Source organism: Sorex fumeus, unplaced genomic scaffold (genome assembly GCF_029834395.1).
Source record: "Sorex fumeus unplaced genomic scaffold, SorFum_2.1 ptg000007l, whole genome shotgun sequence".
Classification (NCBI taxonomy): Eukaryota; Metazoa; Chordata; class Mammalia; order Eulipotyphla; family Soricidae; genus Sorex; species Sorex fumeus.
In genome coordinates this window covers 8519165-8539465 of record NW_026606064.1, presented here as the reverse complement: position 1 = coordinate 8539465, position 20301 = coordinate 8519165, and the positions used below count along the sequence as shown (strand labels likewise).

The window sequence follows — 20301 nt, the reverse complement described above, 5'->3', positions numbered from 1 at the left end:
GGTTTTTCATTTCAGCATCCTCTCTGACTAGAATAGTGCCAGCAACCAAATAGGTTTTTGATAAATGTTGGTAGAAGGAATGAAATTTGATTTCTTTTGCTTGCCATTCAATCTTCCCTTTGCCCTGGCCTCCTTTCCTCTATGGAGATCCTCAATCTGCTTAACTGTCTGCTTTTCAAATTCACTCCTGCTCATAAATATCAATGTCCCTAGCCTCAATGCCATCAGAAACACAGTCACAGTTGACTTTTTTGGCATATTGCTCATTGCAAGAAATTGTACTTGGGGACTGGGGCATATCTTTGTAAGGTGTTGGGAAGGAACTTGCCGAGTTTGAGTTTTATTGGATGATGTTACTAAGGGTTCAAGGCAGTGGGGCTATACTCTGGATGGAAGACTGTCAGGAAATAGGAGTCATTTTCTAATCTAAAATGTATACATCTATAAGGTAGGGGGGAAAAACCTTAAGTTATGATTGATCTAAAAGTGGCAACCCTTCATAGTGGCTCAAATCATACTAGGATATTTAGTCATTTCTGTGGTTTGGACAATGTTCTTTTTTTTATTTTTGCCTGAGTTCAGAGAAGAGGGATTATATTTTTGTCTTGATTTATCTTAGTGACAGAGTGGCCTTGTCTACTACCGATGCTTTGTAAATTGTTTATTTCAACAGCATGCCAAAAAAGTCAACTGTGACTTTGCTGATAGTGTAGGCTAGCTGCCACAGCAAGGGCTGCTTTTTTTTGGCTTTTATTTTTTTTTGGGGGGGGGTCATCACACCCAGTGATGCTCAGGGGTTACTCCTGGCTCTGCACTTAGGAATCACTCCTGGCGGTGCTCGGGGGACATTATGGGATGCCGGGGATCAAACCTGGATTGGCCATGTGCAAGGCAAACGCCCTACCCACTGTACTACCACTCTAGTCCCCACAATCATTTCTAACAAGTCATTATTTCCACGATGAAGCCAATCACAAGAAAATTCCATCTTTCCCCTGACTCTGTCTTAAATGTGCCTCATTTGATTCTTTTGAGAAAGCATCTAGAAGTCTTAGTTGGCAAATAGACAATTTAGTATGTAACTGGCTGGAGCGATAGCACAGCGGTAGGGCGTTTGCCTTGCAAGGCCGCCCGACCACGGCAAAGCCTGGCAAGCTACCCATGACGTATTCGATATGCCACCCACAGTAACAACAAGTCTCACAATGGAGACGTTACTGGGCCTGCTCAAGCAAATCGATGAACAACAGGAGGACAGTGACAACTGTGTGATACCTTAAATTCTGTAATTTATTTAACATAATTTTTTTCTCAGCAAGTTGTAAACCTTTTTGTTTGTTTGTTTGTTTTTGTTTTCTTTTGGGGTCACACCTAGCAATGCTCAGGGGTTACTCCCGGCCCTGCACTCAGGAAACACTCCTGGTGGGCTCAAAGAACCATATGGGATACTGAGGATTGAACCCAGGTCAGCTGCATATAAGGTAAACACTCTATCTGCTGTACAATCACTGAAGCCAGCAAGCTGTAAATCTTTTTATTTTTTTAACCAAAGCTTTATTTTGATTTATTTACTTGGGGGCACACCCAACAGTGCTCAGGGCTTAGTCCTGGCTCTGCACTCAGAAATCATGCCTGGTAGGCTTAGAGGACCATATGGGATGCCAGGGATTGAGCCTGGGTTGGCTGCATGTAAGGCAAGTACCCTACCTGCTGCACACTTCTTTGATGCCTGTAAACATTTTTTTTCTTTTTTAATTTATTTATATGAGTTTGGGGCTACACTCAGTTGTGCTCAGAATTTACATCTGGCTCTGTGCTCAGGGATCAGTCGAGACATTACTTGGGGGACCAATGTGGTCCAACTATGGATCAAATTAGGATTAGCTGCATACAAGGCAAGCATCTTACCCTCTGCACTGTGTCCCTGGCCATTGGCTATAAACCTTTTGAGGGCATGATCCTTTCTTTTCTTTTCTTTTTTTTTCTTTTAATCCTTTTTCTTTTTTTATTTTTAGTTTTAGGGTCATAGCCGGTGATGTTCAAGGGTTACTCCTGCCTCTGCACTGAGGAATTACTCTTGGTGGTGCTCAGGGGACCATATGGGATGCCAAGGATTGAATCCAGGTCAGCTGCATGCAAGGCAAAGTGCCTCCTCACCCACTGTACTATTTTCTCAGGACCCTTTCCTTTCTTATACCTCACTCAGAACTGAGCACCCAGCTAAGGTCAAATCAGTGGCTGCTCTGATGAAAAAGGGAGCTGACCAATTTGCTCTTGTGACATAGCTCTGAACACACAGTCACAGGTCAGCAGAAGCCACTAGCCTGTCTTTTTTGGGAGTGGTCATTACTTTTTTATTTTTGGGGGGGCACATCCAGCAGTGGTCAGGTCTTATGCATTCAGGAATATCTTCTGACAATTTGGGGCTATATGGGGTGCCAAGGATCAAACCCTGCTCTGCTGTGGGCAAAGCAAATGCCCTACTATTGGTCTGGCCCCTTGTCATCATTTTTAATGCTCTGAGCTGGTATTATCAGAAACGTATTTAATTTTCAGAGTTTTTTTTGGGGGGGAATGAGGCTGTTTTCTTCCTTTTGGGTGGTTGAGGATTGAGGGTGGATATTCATTCCTTTCCCAGAGTTATTTTGAGCAACTTTTCTGTTGCTATCTGTCTGCAATCTCCTTGAGACATTATTAATGTATTTTGGGGGCCATCTCTCTCACTTGGAATCATCTGGCATTGGAATAGACTAGTGGAAAGACCCAGGCATTTGTCTGAAAAGGAAGACGCCTCAGTTTCTCCTTGACAGCTGCGCATTTTAGCTACATTTTTAATATTTCTGCAAATTCCTGGGCTCTTTCTGAGGCTGGGGAAATTTACCGTTTCCAAAGACCATAAATTCTGCACCAGACCTTGGGCTAAAAGACAAAGATGGTGGGGGCAGAGTGATACTACAAAAGGACGGTGCATGCCCTGCATATGGCAGACCAGGATTTGATCCTCGGCATCCCATATGGTACCCTGAACACTGCCAAGAGCGATTCCAGGAGAAACCCCTGAGAATAGCTGGGTGTGGCCCAAAAATATTTTTCAAAAAAAGACAAAGATGCAATACCTGAGCAAATGGTGAAAAATAGAACATAACAGGTCTTAAATAAACAGTCCCCACCAGCCTAAGTGGGAGAACAAGCTACTAATCTTATCTCTACCACAAAAATGGGCCCTAAATAGCATCTTTGGAAAACAAATGGGAATCCTCTGATGCTTTGTTTGGTAAGTAACACAAAGACCCATTTTTCCCCCATAAAACAAAATACCCCAGGGGCTGGAGGTACAGTGGGTAGGGTGTTTGCCTTGCACTCAGTAGACCTGGGTTCAATTCCCAGCATCCCATATGGTCCCCGAGCACCACCAGAAGTAATTCCTGAATGCAGAACCAGGAGTAACCTCTGAGCATTTTCGGGTGTGACCCAAAAAAGCAAAAAAACAAAACAAAAACAACAACAAAAAAAAACTACCAAAACTACCAACCCAAAATGTTAGCTATACTTAGTCCTACATTAAGTTCCTTCCCTACTGGGATGTTTCTTTCTCTTCTACCGTCCAGTAAACTTTTCTACTTTCTAACTCTGATTAGATATTGAGCAATCTTTTATTACTCAATATTTTCATTCTTGGGAGGAATGTTTAGGCTCAAGATCGACTGCTAGACCTCGGTCGCACGCGGATTGCTCCCTGGGAAGTCACTGGGCAGGTTTGGGGAAAATCGTAATTAAAAACTACAGACTTTTCACTCCCTTACATACACACATACAAACAAACAAACAAACAAACAAAAAACCCTCGAACGGTACGGAGCTGGCGATACGTTAGCCCTAGACACAGATTACACCGACGGTGGGTGACAAGCGCCGCCCGGTCGGGCGCAGGGAAGAGGCGAGTTCCTTCGGCGCCTCTCTCCGGGACTGCCCCTAGCCACCAATCACCAAGCCCGGGAAGGCAGAGCCACCAATGAGAAGGCAGAGAAGGCGGGGCCTCGCTCTTGATGGGCAGCTCGTCTCCCGTCGGCTTCGTGGGACCTGGCGGCGCCACGTCTCGAGAGGCTTCGAGTTGGGTGGCCGGGCGCGGGCGGGCGGCCATCTTTCTTCCTGGCAAGACGGCAGGCGGAGTCGAGCCGGCCGCGGGCGGAGGCGCCGTCGCCAAGTCCCGGTCCCCTCGACGGACAGAGCCGAGCCCAGACTCCGCATCCTCTCCGCGGGGGCGGAGCAGCCCCCCTACCTCCCGAGCGCTCCCCGCTCCCTTCGGCCTCCCCCCCCACGCCGAGCGCGCCCCCCGCCGTCAGGGGGGCGCGGCCTGACGGGGCGGTGCCCGCGCTCCGAGCCAATTCGCTCCGCGGGAGCCTGCTTGGCGGGAACTTGGCAGAGCGCAGCTCCCCGAGGCCCGGCGGCCGCCCGGGTGCCCGAGCCTCGTCCTCCGGCCACACGCTGCCCAACCCTCGCCCCGCCGCGATGGCTCCCCGGAAACGCCCCGAAAAGCAGAAGACCCTCGAGGTGGCCGTGCGCCCCGCGAGCAAGAGGAGCCGGAGCCCCCGGGAGCCGGAGCCCGAGGCCAAACAGCGGCGGCTGAAGAGCCCCGGTACTGCCCGCACCTGCAGCTGCAAGGACCCCACCGCCTGGGGGCGGGGGGTTGGCGGGATGGGGGTCCCAAGGCACTGTTTGATTTGGGGGTGCTTCAGCCTGTTTTGCAGGTGCTTGGAATACTGGAGAGTTTGGGCTTAATGACCACCCCATCCCACCCACCCCCACCAACCCCGGGTGGCCAGGAGCCGAGATGAATTTTCTCCGCCACTGAGAGCTTAAAGCAAGCTCACCTGAGGGTGGGTGCCCTGCCTGGGTGTCAGCTGTGAGAGCCCTCAGTGTCCTTCCTTTTTTTCCTTGGAAAACCCCATTCTCCCGCCTTTACTGGGGCTTCAATCTCAGGTGGGACTTGAAAGATGGGAGTACGGCTTGCTTGTTGGTAAAAGTAGGTTTTGTTTGTCTTTGTGTTTGGACCCAGCCGTATTCAGGGCTTCCTCTTGGCTCTATTCTCAGGGATCACTCCCAACCCCGCATTTATTTTTTTTTATTTTTATTTTTTAGCTTTTTGGGTCACACCCAGCAATACTTAGGGGTTACTCCTGGCTCTGCACTCAGGAATTACATCCAGCGGTGCTCAGGGGTTACTTCTGGTTCTGCAGTTAGGAATTACTCCTGGCAGTGCTCAGGGGACCATATGGGATGCCGGGGACTAAACCCTAGTTGGCCATGTGCAAGGCAAACACCCCTACCCTCTGTACTATCGTTCTGGCCCCTGGGATCCTTATGGGATGCTGGGGATCTAACCCAGGTCATCCACATGCAAGACAAGCTTCTTACTCTCTATGCTGTCTCTCCAGCCCTAATAAGTTTTTGTTCAGGAGAGGGATGGCTGTCAAGTGATCAGGTCTTCAGAGGCATCCTGGCAATCCACAATTGCTTTATTCTCTTTCTGTTGTAAGAGGGTTTCCTTCTCCAAAGTGGCCTATTTAAGGGAGAGCCAGTGCCAGCACACACAGATGCTGTTTCTTTCCACAAGAGCTTAGACTTGGGACCAACAACTGGTCACCTCTGTGTTACTTAACAGTTTTCATTTTATTTGGGATTCGGGGGCCTCACCTGTCTCTGTGCTCTGGAGTTATGCCCGGTGTGCTTGGGGCTATTTGTAGTGCCTGAGATGCAAGGCAGCCTCCTTAACTATCTCCGGTTATTTTACATTATTTTGATAGAGGATCTAAAGAGACTTCTATCCACCACCACCCCAAATGGTCTTGTGTACCAGGTTGTCCTAAAACAGTTTTTAATACGCATTTTAATATGCATTTACATGACTCTTAAAACATCAGCCAACCCCAATCCTATCAATCACCAGTTTTTCATGGCACACTCGGAAGGGTTAAGCAGTGTACTTTATGCCTGTGCGACTAGCCTGGGTTGATCCCTGGCACTGCATATGAGCCCTTGAGCACAGCCAGGTGTAGCCCCAGAACCAAAAAGAAAAAAACATTCTAGGGCCGGAGCGATAGTGTAAGCGGGTAGGGCATTTGCCTTGCAAGCGGCCAATCTGGGTTCTATCCCCGGTACCCCACATGGTCCCCTGAGGACTGCCAGGAGTAATTTCTGAGTGCAGAGCCAGGAGTAACCCGTGAGCATCGCTAGGTGTGACCCCAAAAAAGAAAAAAAAAATAAAAACCCATTCTATTGGGGTGAGTATTTGGGTTGAGGTGTGATTCCCTCAAAAAAAAAAAAACCTTTCTTTTTTTTGGGGGGGGGGGGGTGGAGGGGGCCACACCCGGCCGGTGCTTAGGAGTTACTCCTGGCTCTGCACTCAGGAATCATCCCGTATGGTGCTCAGGGGACCATATGGGATGCTGGGATGCCGGGAATCAAACCTGGGTTGCCGTGTGCAAGGCAAGAGACCTGCCTCCTGTTGCTGTGCTATGGCCCCAGCCCTGAGATTTTGTGTTTCTTGTGCTGGATGAGGCTGAAAGGCGAGAGCAGGGAAGCCACCCGGAGGTGAGGAGACAGCCAGGCTCTGCTCAAAGAAGCAACAAGACTTGTGGAATCTCCGCAGCAGAGCCCTGTTGAGACAGGAGAGGAAAATCTGTGTGTATGTTCTGTCGGGCAGGTTCCAGCGGGAAGTTTGACTCAGGCTGCCTTTGGGCGGGCTTGGCGAGCCTGCAGGTCCCCCCACTGCCAAGCAACAGCATCATCAAGGCCCTTCAGCACCGGAAACTGGGCCAGGCTGTGCAGCAGGTGAGCTCTTTCCTGGATGTAGGACTCAAGTCTTTGCATGCCCCCTTCTCCCCACCCTCTTTTCCTCCTGGATGTTCCAGAACGAGTTAGAAAGCAGTGGGCAGAGCGAGAGGGAGAGAGAGTTCGAGAGAGCATTGTGGAGCGAGTTAGGGAGAGAGTTGTGGAGAGAGTTTGGGAGAGATGAGACATGGAATAAAGGGCAACTGATCACCAACCAGCTTGGTCCTCATTCCTCCTTTGTCTGCCCATGGCAATGGCCGTCCCGGGTGCGGAAGCGGTTTGAGAGCACCAAACACGGGCGGAGAGACGCCCAGAGAGACTGCGAAAATCCGTTAATGTGTGATCACTCATAGCATCACCCGAGCTAAAGGTGTTTACACAGCTGGGTTGGTTCATCATGTTGTCTGAGGGGTTGGTCTCGCCACACCCCATCTCAGCGACTGGTCTTCTGGTCCCTCGGCCAGGAAGAAGGTTTATGCTGGAGAGCTTCTGCCTCCTTGACTTCCAAGATGAGTGCAGGTACTTTGTAGTTTTTCATGCCTGGAGTCAGATAATGTGTTTTCCTCTGATGGGAAGACTTGACCCTAGAGCCCTTTCCATGGAGGAAGCAGGAACTGGCAATTGTTATTTGTCCCTCGTTCTTGATGGTCCTGGGCATCAAACCCAGGCAAGTCAGGAATGTGCTTTACCGCTGAGTCTGGCCGTGGCGATAGGGTTTTAGATTTTATTTATGTATTGTTGTGTTGCTAGAGATTGATTGAACCCAGGGCCTCTAACTGCAAGTCATGTGCCTTCTTCACTTGGGTTTTAATTAAAATTGGGCTGGGTTTTTATAATTTTTGTTTTGTTTTTGTTGTTTTGGGGCCACACCCTGTGGTGCTCAGGTCTTCCTCTTAGCGCTGTATTCAGGGGTCACTCCTGGGGAGCCAGGAATTGAACCAGGCCAGCCACATGCTGGGCAAGCTCCTTACCTGCTGTACTATCTCTCCGGCCTGAGAACTGGGTTTTAATTCATCTTCATTCTCTTTGTGCTAGGCTCTCCAACAGTCCTTTTTGCACTCTCTGGCTTCTTACGAGATATTTCAAAGGGCTGCACCCTTTGACCGGAGGGCCACAGCCTTGGCATGGCACCCAGCTCACCCCAACATCCTGGCTGTGGGGTCCAAAGGAGGAGATATCTTTCTCTGGAATGTCCGACTGAAGAACAAACCCACCTTCCTTAAAGGGGTAAGCAATTCTTTGTGCTGAAGAAACGTTTGTGAAGAAATGAGAAGTTATCTCTTAATAGGGAAGTGACTAGGATCAAAAGTGATGGGCCCGAAACCATAGTACAGTAATAGGGCATTTGCCTTGCACGTGGCCAACCTGGGTTTGATTCCCGGCGTCCTATATGGTCCCCCGAACACTGCCAGAAGTAATTCCTGAGTACAGAGTCATGAGTAACCCCTGAGCATCTCTGGGTGTGACCCAAAAAGAGAAAAATAAAAAAAAGTATCCATGGGTATGTGGGTCCCGGGGCTGAGATCGCCAAGCCTGCTCGGATCAGGGCTGAGCATCCTCCACCCAGATCCTCCACCTTCCAGCCTTCCAGTAGGCAGGGGTCACACCCAATAACTGGCCACCTGGCGCTGTGTAATTCCATCAATGGCCAAGATCCAGAGACTATGAAACCCAGCACCTGGAAGCGCGCGGCCGCAAATCTCATTCTTACTTTGGACAAACCCGGCAGGTTACCGAATGTAACCTGCCCACACGGCAGAGTCTGGCAAATTCCCCGTGGCATACCCAACATGCCAAATACCAGTAACAATGATGGGTCTCATTCTCCTAATCCTGAAAGAGCCTTGAATATGGCACTTTTCAAAAAATCTCAGGGCTAGGACGAATGAGATGTTACTGGGCCCTGCTCGAGGCAATCGATGAACAACAGGATGGTCGTGATCCAGGGGTATATTTTCAAACAAGTAAATGGTGACAATTCTCAAATATTTTTTGAATGCCTCTCCAGAAGTTATGAGAAGGTGGAGCCAGAGAGATAGTTGAGGGGCTAAGGCACTTGCCTTGCAAGCTGCCAACCCCAGTCTCCTGGTGGGGGGGGGTCACACAAATGACTATGTGGTGTGGTCATGCTAGGAGTAAGCCCTGAGCATTGCTGGGTGTGGCCCTACAACAAAAACAAGGAAAACACTAATCCTCCCGTAGCCAGTCATCACGTGGGATGTACTACCTACTATCTGTTTGCATCCTGTGTTATGGGGCCCACCCAGCAGTGTTCAGGGGCTCCTGCTGACTTGTGTTCAGGGACCCAGGCCTCCTTCCTGCAGAGGAGCATGCGTCCCAGCCTGGGGAGTATCTCCTGGTCCCTAAACTGTCTCCCTCTGCTTCCATGCTTTAGCTGCCCCAGCTGTTTCTTGCCTTGCAGTTGGGTCTTTGCACTTGCTGCTTGAATTGACCAGATTGCTCTTCCCCACATTTTCCCATCTTCCACTCTTGCTCACCAGTGTCCACTAGTGACTGTCCACAGGGCTTACACCAAGGGCTCTGTCTAAAGATGCACCCATCACCCAGAGGTGCCCTGCTTCATCACCCTTGCTAAACTTTCCACCTGTATGAATATCTGAACTGGCTTACTTTTCGGTTTGGCTTTTTCATTTTTTTTTTTAAAACCCACACCTAGTGGTGCTAGGGTTCACTTGAACAGGGGTCAGCAGCCACCTGCCAGTGCTCAGGGGCAGCTCTGTGCTCAAGGAGACCCCCCCAGAGGTGCTTGGGGGACTAGTACCGGGGATTGAACCTTGAATCTGGGCCTCCTGCATGCAAAGCCTGCATTCAGACCATTGAGCTATCTCTCTGGCCCTTGGATCTGATTTCCACCCCCACCCCTCCCGCCAGAGGAAGCTTGCAATAATTTTTCCACATGAACTGATTGTTTTGGTTTTTGGTGGGGGACCATATCAGCAGTGCTCAGGGCTTACTCCTGACTATGCTCAGGAATCACTCCTGGCAGTGTTACAGAGGCCCTGTGGGATCAGCCGCATGCAAGGCAAGCATCTTACCCACTGTTCTCTGGCCCCATGAACTGATTTGTGTGCGTGGTGGGGGAATGTTCAGGGGCTGCTCCTGCTCCTCACTCTGTGTTCAGGGGTCATTCTGGGCAGTGTGCTTGGGGAAAGCCGTGTGGTGCCAAGGATGGAGCCTGGGCTACCCACAGGTAAAGTGTGCATTCTGTTCTCAGCTCCCTCTGACTCCCTGAACTGACTTTTGTTTGACATTATGATGAAATACACATACATAAAATTTGCTGTCCTTTATCATTTTTTCACTGTACAGTTCAGTGGCCTCAAGTTCGTGTGATCAGTCTTCAGAACTTCTATTGTGTGTGGGGGAACAGTGAGTCACCATTGACGATTCTCAGGGCTTGATCCTGGCTCTGTGCTCGGGGATCACTCCTGGCGTGTTTCAGGGGACCATATGAGACCCAGGGATTGAACCCAGGTCAAACGCTTGGAATCTGGCAAGTGGCCTACCCCCCTGTACTCAATCTCCAGCTCCTCTTCAGAACTTTTCCATCTTGCGAAAATAAACTCTGTTCCCTTTCCTCCCTCCTTCCCAGCTCCTGGCAACCGCTGTTCGCTTTGCTTCTCTGACTGACTACTCTGACTGCTCGTGGCATCATAAAGCATTTCTTCTGCTGCGACTGTGACAGCCTTATTTTATGCAACTGGTATCCTCAGCGCTCGTCCATATTGTAGCAAGAGTCAGAGTTTCCTTCCTTTTGAGGCTGAATAACAGTCTGTAATACATGCCATATTTATAAACTTAATATGCTTTTCATTACATTAAGTGATCTAGATTTCCTTTGGTAACATTTTCCTTCTGCCTGAAGAAATTCCTTTAACATTTTTTTTATTATGGAGGTTGGTTGGCGATGCATTTTTTCCACTTTGAAAAGGTCTTTGTTTTTCTGTTATTTATTTGGGAGATACTTTTGCAGCATATAGAATTCTGGGCTCTCAGTTTTATTTTTCTTTCACTACTTTATTTTTTTTTGCTGGAGTGATAGCACAGCGGGTAGGGCGTTCGCCTTACAAGCGGCCAACACGGCCGACCGGAGTTCGATTCCTCCGCCCCTCTCGAAGAGCCCGGCAAGCTACCGAGAGTATTCAATATGCCAGACACAGTAACAACAAAGTCTCCAATGGAGACGTTACTGGGCCCGCTCGAGCAAATCGACGATCAACGGGAGGGCCTTTACCTTTACCTTTACCTTTACTTTATTTTTTTAAAATTTTTTATTGTTTTGCTTTTTGGGTCACACCTGGCGATGCAGAGGGGTTACTCCTGGCTCATGCACTCAGGAATTACTCCTGGCGGAGCTCAGGGGACCATATGGGATGCTGGGAATTAAATGTGGGTCGGCCTTGTACAAGGCAAATGCCCTACCCGCTGTGCTATCACTCCAGCTCCTCTTTCACTACTTTAAAGCCTGGCAAGCTACCGAGAATATTCCATCCACACAGCAAAGCCTGGCAAGCTACCTGTGATGTATTCGGTATGCCAAAAACAGTAACAAGAAGTCTCACAATGGAGACGTTACTGGTGTCCGCTCAAACAAATAGATGAACAAAGGGAGGACAGTGCTACAGACAGTGCTACAGTGCTACTTTAAAGAAAAGCGCTCCAGGCCACTTTCCGGAGCATTATAAGACACTTCCTACCCATTTATGCCTCTCAGACCCCGGCAGGCTACCAAGAGTATCCCGCCCGCATGGGCAGAGCCTGGCAAGCTCCCCATGGCGTATTCGATATGCCAAATACAGTAATGACAATAGATCTCATTCCCCTGACCCTGAAAGAGCCTCCAATCATTGGGAAAAGACAAGTAAGAAGAGGCTGAGAAAGTCTCAGGCTGGGAAGAATAGAGATGTTACTGGCGCCCACTCGAGTAAGTGGAAGATCAACGGGATGACAGTGATACAATGACAGTGATACTTTATAGAAGATTTCTTGGGGCTAGACAGAGTACATCAGGTAAAGTGTTTGGCCTTGCATGTACCAACCTGGGTTTGATCTGTGGCACCACATAGGGTCCCCCACGCGTCACTAACCACTAGGAGTGATCCCTGAGCACAGAACCAAGAGTTAAGCCCTGAGGACTGCTGGGTATGAGCTCTTCTCTCAAAAAAAAAAAATTCTTCCTTTCCTTTATTTTGGAAGGTGGTGGTGCTTGGGTCACACTTAACAGTGTTCAGGGATTATTCCTGGCTTTGTTATCAAGGATCACTCCTGGCGGTGCTCAGAGGACCATGTGGGATGCCGGGGATCGAACTTGGATTGGTTGCTTACAAGGCAGGTGGCGCCTTACCCACTGTACTATTGCTCCAGATTGTTTCCACCTTTTACTATCATGAATATAACTCTTAGGCATTAGGCTTGTGGTAGTTTTTTTGTTTGTGTTTTTGTTTTTTTGCTTTTTGGGTCACACCCAGCAATGCACAGGAGTTATTCCTGACTCTGCACTCGGGAATTACTCCTGGCGGTGCTCAGGGGACCATATGGGATGCTCCAGCCTGCATGTGGTTTTTGTTTTTGGGCCACACCTAAGCATTACCTTAAGCATTACCAAGTTGACCCCAAAACAAGAAATTGTGATAAGATGGGGGGGGGGGATAGTATAGGATAGTACAGCTGGTAGGGCCTTGCATGCCCCAACAAAAAATCCTGATAAGAGCTTATGACATGAAATGTACTGCTTGAAGGGTGAGGGAGAAGGGCTGGCGCGCAGGCTTTGCACCTGAGAGCCCTGGGTTCAGGCCTCTGCCCTGCACACGACCTGGAGTGACCCTTGAGCAACACCAGATGTATCCACCAAAATATACATATAATGCATATATGTGTCCATACGGGTGTATGGGTGTTCGCCTTATATCTTTGATATTTTATCCCTTTGTCTGGTCTATGGGGAGTTGAAGATTGATTGTCATTTTGGCTCATTCTCTCCCTCATCTCCATCTTCCCCTCCTTCCTCCATGGTTCACCCAGAAAGTCACTGGTCTGCACGGTCAGTGGGTGCAAAGAAGGGGGTGATGCAGCGGCCCCAGAAGGGGTTCCAGAGGCCGGAGGGCGTGGACTGGTATCAGCAAACTGAGTCCAGGCCCCAGGAGTGGGGAGGGCAGAGAAGTGAGGGCGAGAACAGAGAAGAGGAGGAGCTTTGGGGATCATGTGGGGTAAAGCAGTTTGCCGCATGTGCAGCCAACCTGGTTCCAGTAATGCAGATGCCACCCCACCCCCCCACCCCCAAGCACAGGGACAGGAATGATCCCTGAGCACTGCAGGGTGTGACCCAAAACCCTCTCCCCCTCACACACACTGGGTGTGGTCCCCAAACCAAAACAAAACTAAAAATGAGTGTGCTATTGCTATTTTACAACCCCACCAGAAATGTAGGAGGGTTTTAATTTTCCAGCACTTGCCCAGTTTTTATTATAGTCATCCCAGTGGGTATAAATTTTATCTCATTGTGGACTAAGTATTATTTCTGTGACTGGAGAGAGAGTGCAGCAGGTAGGGCGCTTGCCACGCATTTGGCTAACCTAGGTTCAGTCTCCAAGCACCCCATGTGGTCCCCCAACCCTGCTAGGACTGATAACCTGAGTGCAGAGCCAGGAGTAAGCCTGAGCACTGCCGGGTGTGGCCCAAAAGTAAATGAACAAAACATTTTGGTGCCCAGGGGCTACTCCCAACTAGGTGCTGGGATCCTTCCAGCAGTGTTTAGGGAACTGTGCAATGTCAGAGATGATATGCCCTCCTGCGTGCAGAGTGAACTGTCCTTCCGTCCCAGTCTCCTTGTTTTGATTTTGCTTTTCCCTAATGATTTTGAGCATGCTGATATTGATCTTTTCATGTGCTCCTGATCATTTGTTTATCTTCTATGGAAAAAATGTCTATTCTAATCCTTTGTCTCACAATCACAACCATCCTGTTATTGCCTCGAGCAGGACCCAGTAACGTCTCTTCATCCTAGCCCTGAGATTTTTTTTAGAAGGTGCCATATTCAAGGCTCTTTCAGAGTTAGGAGAATGAGACCCTTCATTGTTACAGGTATTTGGCATATTGGGTACGCCACGGGGAGTTTGCCAGACTCTGCCGTGTGGGTCCTTTGTCTATTTTTATTATTTTTGTTTTGGGGACACATCCATCATGCTCAGGGCTTACTCCTGGTTTTATGCCCAAGGGTCACATCTAGTGGGGCCAGGAGTAAGCCCTAAGCATTGCTGGGTGTGCCCCAGAGACAAAAACAAGAGTAAAATAAATCAGTAAATACTCTCTTCTGCTATTTTTGGTCCACTTCCAGCTGTGCTCAGGGCTTACTCTTGGCTCTACACTCAGGGATCACACTTGGTGATGCTCAGGGGACCATATGGGGTTCTGGGAATTGAACCCAAGTTGGCAGCGTGCAAGGCAAATGTCCTACGTGCTATACTGTCTTGCTAGGACCAGCCTTGGGAGAACAGTCCTGAAGCTGGGACACCGTGAAGATTAAGGAAAGAAACAGAAATAAGAAGGGAAAAGCATGGAATCAGGGGCTCACAGCCTTCGGGACTGCGAGCTCCGACTCTCCTCCTTGAACACTGTGTATTGCTTAGAACCAATAATCATTAAAAGGAGAAGAACAATGTTGTTTGGTCAGGCGCCTAACAGTCTCCATCTTATCTGGGTTAGACTAATTTTATATCCGAGGGCCTTAGTTTATCGGGGTAAACATAAATGTAATGGGCGTTCTTAAGGGGAAATTCTTCCAGGAGGGGGAACAGAGATAGAGTAGACAGGACCCTCCTGCTGGGATTAGCATTCCAGGGCAGCATTCCATTATCTGGACTCCAGCATTCTGGATTCTGTTTCCCAACACTGTCTCTCCAGTAAATATATTCATATTAATTTGGAGGGGGTGAGGCGTGGGCCACACAGGCAGTACTCAGGGTCTGCTCCTTGCTCTGTGCTCAGGGATCATTCTTGGCAGTGCTTGGGAGACCATATGTGGTGCTGGGGATTTAACCCAGGATCACCATATGCAAGGCAAGTGTCTCCAGTTCATACATAAATACTTTAAATTAAATCAAGACCTTAAGAGATAAAGTACTGGGGCTGAAGCCATAGCACAGCAGGTAAGGTGTTTGCCTTGCACGCAGTTGACCCGGGTTTGATTCCCAGCATCCCATATAGTTCCCCGAGCATTGCCAGGAGTAATTCATGAGTGCATGAGCCAGAAGTAACCCCTGTGCATTGCTGTGTGTGACCCAAAAAGCAAAAAAATAAATAAAAAGAGAGAGAGAGAGAGAGAGAGAGAGAGATAAAGTGCTGTGGAATGCATTCTGGATTTTAGACCCTCAGCTGCCCTGGCCCCAGCTGGCCGGCCTTCCTCTCTAGGGTTTGTGTTGGTATCCAGCTTCATCTCTTCTTTGGGTCACACACGGCGGTGCTCAATGGTCACTACTGGCTCTGCACTCAGAAATTATTCCTGGCAGTGCTCGGGGGACGATTTGGGATGCTGAGAATCGAACCTGGGTCAGCTGCGTGCAAGGCAAATGCCCTGTCGGCTGTGCTATCACTCCATGCCCCCAGCTTCATCTCTTGATGGCAGCCCCTCAACTCTCACTGGCTTCTTCCTCCTGTTAGATTGGCGCTGGAGGGAGTATCACTGGGATGAAGTTTAACCCTCTCAACCACAACCAGCTGTTCACCTCCTCCATGGAGGGAACAACCAGGCTGCAAGACTTTAAAGGCAACACGATCCGCGTTTTTACCAGCTCCAGCTCCTGCAAGTGAGTAGTTTGGGAGCAGAATGGACTTCAGGGCCTTAGGGTCATTCTGGTAAGAGAGTACAGATCTCATTTTTTTCCTCCCTCCCCTCCCTCCTTCCCTCCCTCCCTCCCTCCCTCCCTCCTTCTTCCCTTTCCTCCACACGTCATCTGGCAGTAACCCACGGCCTATTCCTGGCTCTGTGCTATGGGGTGGCACCTGGCATAGCCCAGAGGACCATGTGGTTGAAACTGGGGCGCCCGTGTGCAAAGCAGGCACTCAGCCCATTCAGCCCAGGCGTCATTTCTTTTACCCACACCTGGCACAGGGAAGCTACAGAAGCTGTCACTTTCTACACTTCCCTTTTTGGGGGGGATGGAGAAAGTTTAGGCCACACTGTGGTACTCAGTGCACAGTGCTCCCTGTTTGCCCCTGGGGGCAGTGCTTGGGGGACCATGTAGCACCAGATTAAACCAGTCTGCAGTATGCAAGGCAGGCTCCTTAATCACGGACCTGTCTTTCCACCACACAGTTCCTGTTCTTTCTTACCCAGTTCTTATTATGGTCCAAATGGGTTATGGCCTCAGGGGGTGTTTTAGAACCTCAGCTGTTCAGACTGAAGGAAGGGTTTCTGCTCTTTGGCGACCGCTTTCTTCAGCAGACCAGATCCCCAATCTCAGTGGACAGGCTAGCATGGCGTCCGCATGCGGGGAAGGTAGGAAGTTGCAATCTTGTTGCCTGCATTCACTGGGGTGTGACCAGTCCTGTGATGAAAGCCAAAAGGGATAAAATCAGACCCATAATGCACTTCAGATGCCCTAAGAGCAAGTGACTGGAGAAAGCATGAAAAGCTTGTGCCTCTGATTTCTCACCTGGGCGCCTCGAGGAACGGGTGGGGAGGCCCAACCATCCCCTGGTGTGATCTGGGCTGCCTGATGGGTGAGAAGCGCGTGAGCAGCAGTCCAGGTGACTGGGCGGACTTGGCTCCCGCTGCCTCAAGGAACCTGCCCACCCTCCCTCCTGTGCTGGTCACAGAGACCTCGTGTGCCAGGGACCTGCACGATCCTGTCTGGGGAGCAGGGGGAAGCCCCCAGATAATAGCTTTGATTCCTCTGACCTCAAGTAACCTGGAGCCTGGGCAGGGGGAGGGGCGTCAAGCTTACCATTACCCAGGCGCTCAGAAGAAGGCAGAAGCTTCTTCCTGACAGGCGCTGGGCCATGGGCTTCCCCTGTGTTCTGGCTTGGCCAAAGTGTAGCAAAACTACAAGGGAAGATGCTGTATCAGTTCAGTGACCCAGGAGAGCTATAAAGGAGCCTCCCACAGAACCCCCGGCCTCCGTGCTGCGCTCCCCCGTGGAACTGCCTTGTGCGTTTCTGGGCTTGGCCATTGCGGGGACTGTCAGAGCTGAGGATCCTAGACCACCAGCAACTGGGGAAACTTAGGGCCCCGTCACTCCTGTCCTCTGTCCACATGGCACACTAATCTGCACCTCGCTGCGGGTCTGCAGCAGGGCACAGAGCTCACGCATCATGACTGGGCCTCAGGCCCTGGGGCTGTGGCCCAAAAGGGGGTATCCCCAGTCCTGGAGACTCTTCCCACAGCTCACTCTGTTCCTCCAGCGTCTGGTTTTGCAGCCTGGACGTATCCGCCCGAAGCCACGTGGTGGTCACAGGGGACAACATGGGGAACGTGAGCCTGCTGACTACGGATGGCAAGGAGGTACGTCCCCCCGAGCCCATGCCTCCGACTGTCCCTCCCTGCTCCCCGACTCTGTGGCCAGCCAGAATCACGCTCTTCTCTGCAGCTCTGGAATCTGAAAATGCATAAAAAGAAAGTGTCCCACGTGGCCCTGAACCCCTGCTGTGACTGGGTCCTGGCCACGGCCTCCGTCGACCAGACTGTGAAAATCTGGGACCTGCGCCAGGTGAAAGGGAAGTCCAGCTTCCTCTGCTCCCTGCCCCATTGCCAGGGTGTCAACTCAGGTGGGCATCCACTTCCACAGCCCCTGCCCACCCCACTTCTGCAGGGCTCTTACCCCACTCAAACCTTCACCCCAACAACATTGCCAGCCCACTTCTTAGACCTTTTTATTTTTTTATTAGTATTTGGGGGTGGTGGCACACCTGGTGATGTTCAGGGGTTACCCTTCCCTCTGCACTCAGGAATCACTTCTGGCAGTGCTCAGGGAAGCCATATGGGGTGCTGGGGATCAAACCTGGGTCAGCTATGTGCAAGGCAAGCGCCTTACCCACTCTTACTATCGCTCCAGCCTTCTTAGACCTTTTTAACCAAGGGCCCCCGGCAGCTGCTGGTCTCTAGGATGTAGTTCTGCTCCATCTAAGACTCCCCTTGACCCTTTCAACCCAGTGTGGAGAAGCTGGAGGCCAGGGCGCCCCTGCAGGGCTGGGAAGGCCAGATGGCAGGGTCGCCGCTACCTTCAGCTCAAGGCTCTTCCCTCACGTTCCCAGCTGCTTTCAGCCCCGATGGCGCCCGGCTCCTGACCACGGATCAGAAGAGTGAGCTCCGGGTCTACTCAGCCTCCCGGTGGGACTGCCCCCCTAACCTGATCCCACACCCTCACCGCCGGTTCCAGCACCTCACGCCCATCAAGGTAAGGGTCCTGGGGTGGGTGGAGTTGGCCAGGGTAGGCAGCGGGCAGGAACGGAAGTTGAAAACCCTCCTCTTGTCCTGCCCTAGCACAGCAGTTTTTGGTTTTGTTTTGGTTTTTGCACCACACCTGGCATGCTCAGGGATCACTGCTGGTGGGGCTCAGGGGACCGTGGGTGCTGCTGGGGAGAAAGCCCTACTCACTGTACTAGCTCTCCAGTCGAGCACAGCACGGTCTTATCCCCCAGCGTGCTCTGCCCCTTGGTGTCACTTCCACAGTCCCTTTCTTGCTGGGTTTTCTTTGCTTTTATTTTGTGGGGGCAGGGCACATCATGCTTAGAGCACACATGCTCAGTGGCTATTCCTGGCCCACTGTTAAGGGAACCACATACTGTGGGGGGTAGAATCTGGGTCTCCCGGGTGCTAAGCCTGCACCCTCCCCAGCCCCCTAATCCAAGCTCTCAGTAAAACCAAGGATTGGTCTGGAGCCGTAGTCCGGCAGGTAAGGCACTTGCTTTGCACGTGGCCAACCCAGGTTGAATCCACCAGCACCATGTATGGTCCTCCAAGCCCTGCCCAGGAGTGATCCTTGGGTGCAGAGCCAGGAGTAAGCTCTGAGCACTGCCTGGCATAACCAAAAATAAAAACGTGTATCAGTTGGTATGATCTCAGGAAGTACAAGAGAGAAAACACGAAGGTGTCCTGAGGGCTAAGGAGGCCTGCCAGGAATCGAAAACAAGTAAGCTTCAGGTGGCAGAGCACTCACCTGGGGTGTATGAGACCTTGGGTTCGATCCCTGGTGGGGTAGGGCGGGGGGTGGGGGGGTGGGGTTGCAGGGGACAAAGAGCAATTAAAAATAATTTTAAACATCCGTAGTGGTAGATGCTGCCTGCCTGGAAACCATCCTCAGTTTCATAGTTCTAGCTCTAGCTCCATCATTAAGTTGTTGGCGATTACATTAACAGTTGTCAGTGGCAAAGAAAACGCCTGCGTTCCTCTCAAGAGTGATCCGCGTCTCCTCCCGTGACCAGCCTCTCAATCTCCTAGGCCACTTGGCATCCCCGGCACGACCTCATCATCGTGGGCCGATACCCCGACCCTCATTTCACAAGCTGTGCCCCCTCCGAATTACGGACCATCGACGTGTTTGATGGAAGCTCAGGGAAGATGCTGTATCAGTTCAGTGACCCAGGATCTTTGGGTATCATCTCGGTGAGTTGTGGGCTCATGAATAAATGGTGGAAGCAGGGGTTCAAGCTTAGGGGCTCAGAATGACCCAAAACTAATCCTGGCATGCACCCCTCTCTGCCAACACCTTCACCCCCTTCTCAGATGCATCTTATCCCCTTTGTCTCTGCAGCTCAATGAATTCAATCCCATGGGGGACACACTGGCCTCTCTGATGGGTGAGTGAAGCGGGTTGGATTGTACATGGGCCAAGTCTGCTGCCCAGGTGTCCCTTGCAGCTGACCTTGGCTTAGCCGCAAACATTTGCCCGAGAGATGCAGGGCGTGGTGGTCTCTCTGGCCTGGGCCTCCCCGTCCTGTTACATTGTCCTATCCATGGGAGGGTCTGGCTGCGGCCCCGTTTCCTGGTATGTCCTTAGCATGTCCTAGGTGCCCTGGAGCTCTCCACTGGTAGTGGGAAATGGAAGTCAGACCGGTTCTCATTCCTCCTAGGTTATAACATTCTCGTCTGGAGCCAGAAGGAAGTTGGGACACAGGAATGAGAGACATTGATGGAGTGGGCCAGAAACGGGCTTGGCACCCCGCAAGAACCAGTCCTGCCTGAAGAACACAACTGTTTGTGGGTGCTGGGATGCATTTTGAGGGGGTGTGTCTCCCGGGCAGTGCTCAGGCGGCACTGGGGTTCTTGGCCAAGCAGTTCGGCCATTCAGTGTGAGGATTCGAGGACACAGTGCTGCTTGGGCCCCATCGTGCAAGGGATCCCCCTGGACGGACTTGGGGGCCTCCATGGCCATATCAGGTGATGTTTGGGGGAATCATATGTGGGGCCAGGGGTCAAATGGGGGTCAGCGGCATGGAAGGCAAGCACCTTAAGCC

General features: G+C 50.8%; 1 protein-coding gene across 3 annotated transcripts; it reads left to right on the top strand.

Annotated features, from left to right (window-relative positions):
• The first annotated feature begins 4373 nt into the window (after nucleotides 1-4373).
• Nucleotides 4374-20100, top strand: DDB2 (damage specific DNA binding protein 2). Of its 3 annotated transcripts, none has more exons than XR_008795076.1 (10): nucleotides 4374-4636; nucleotides 6704-6831; nucleotides 7867-8058; nucleotides 15508-15653; nucleotides 17251-17350; nucleotides 17436-17613; nucleotides 18100-18242; nucleotides 19204-19450; nucleotides 19599-19644; nucleotides 19918-20010. XR_008795076.1 is itself a non-coding variant. In XM_056134216.1 (10 exons), the coding sequence occupies exons 1-10, from the start codon at nucleotides 4510-4512 to the stop codon at nucleotides 19965-19967; spliced, it is 1275 nt and encodes a 424-aa protein (XP_055990191.1). In that variant the 5' UTR covers nucleotides 4374-4509; the 3' UTR covers nucleotides 19968-20100. The 3 variants fall into 3 exon arrangements, 2 of the variants coding, with proteins under 2 accessions (XP_055990191.1, XP_055990204.1); XM_056134216.1 differs by having other exon boundaries at nucleotides 19286-19450; nucleotides 19918-20100; XM_056134229.1 differs by lacking the exons at nucleotides 19599-19644; nucleotides 19918-20010 and having other exon boundaries at nucleotides 19204-19526.
• The last annotated feature ends 201 nt before the right edge of the window (nucleotides 20101-20301 follow it).

Coding starts and splice junctions, on each gene's coding strand:
- DDB2 (XM_056134216.1), top strand. CDS start 4,510: ATGGCTCCCCGGAAACGCCCCGAAAAGCAGAAGACCCTCGAGGTGGCC. Junction 8,059..15,507: donor AACCCACCTTCCTTAAAGGG/GTAAGCAATTCT, acceptor TCCTCCTGTTAG/ATTGGCGCTGGAGGGAGTAT. Junction 17,614..18,099: donor TTGCCAGGGTGTCAACTCAG/GTGGGCATCCAC, acceptor TCACGTTCCCAG/CTGCTTTCAGCCCCGATGGC.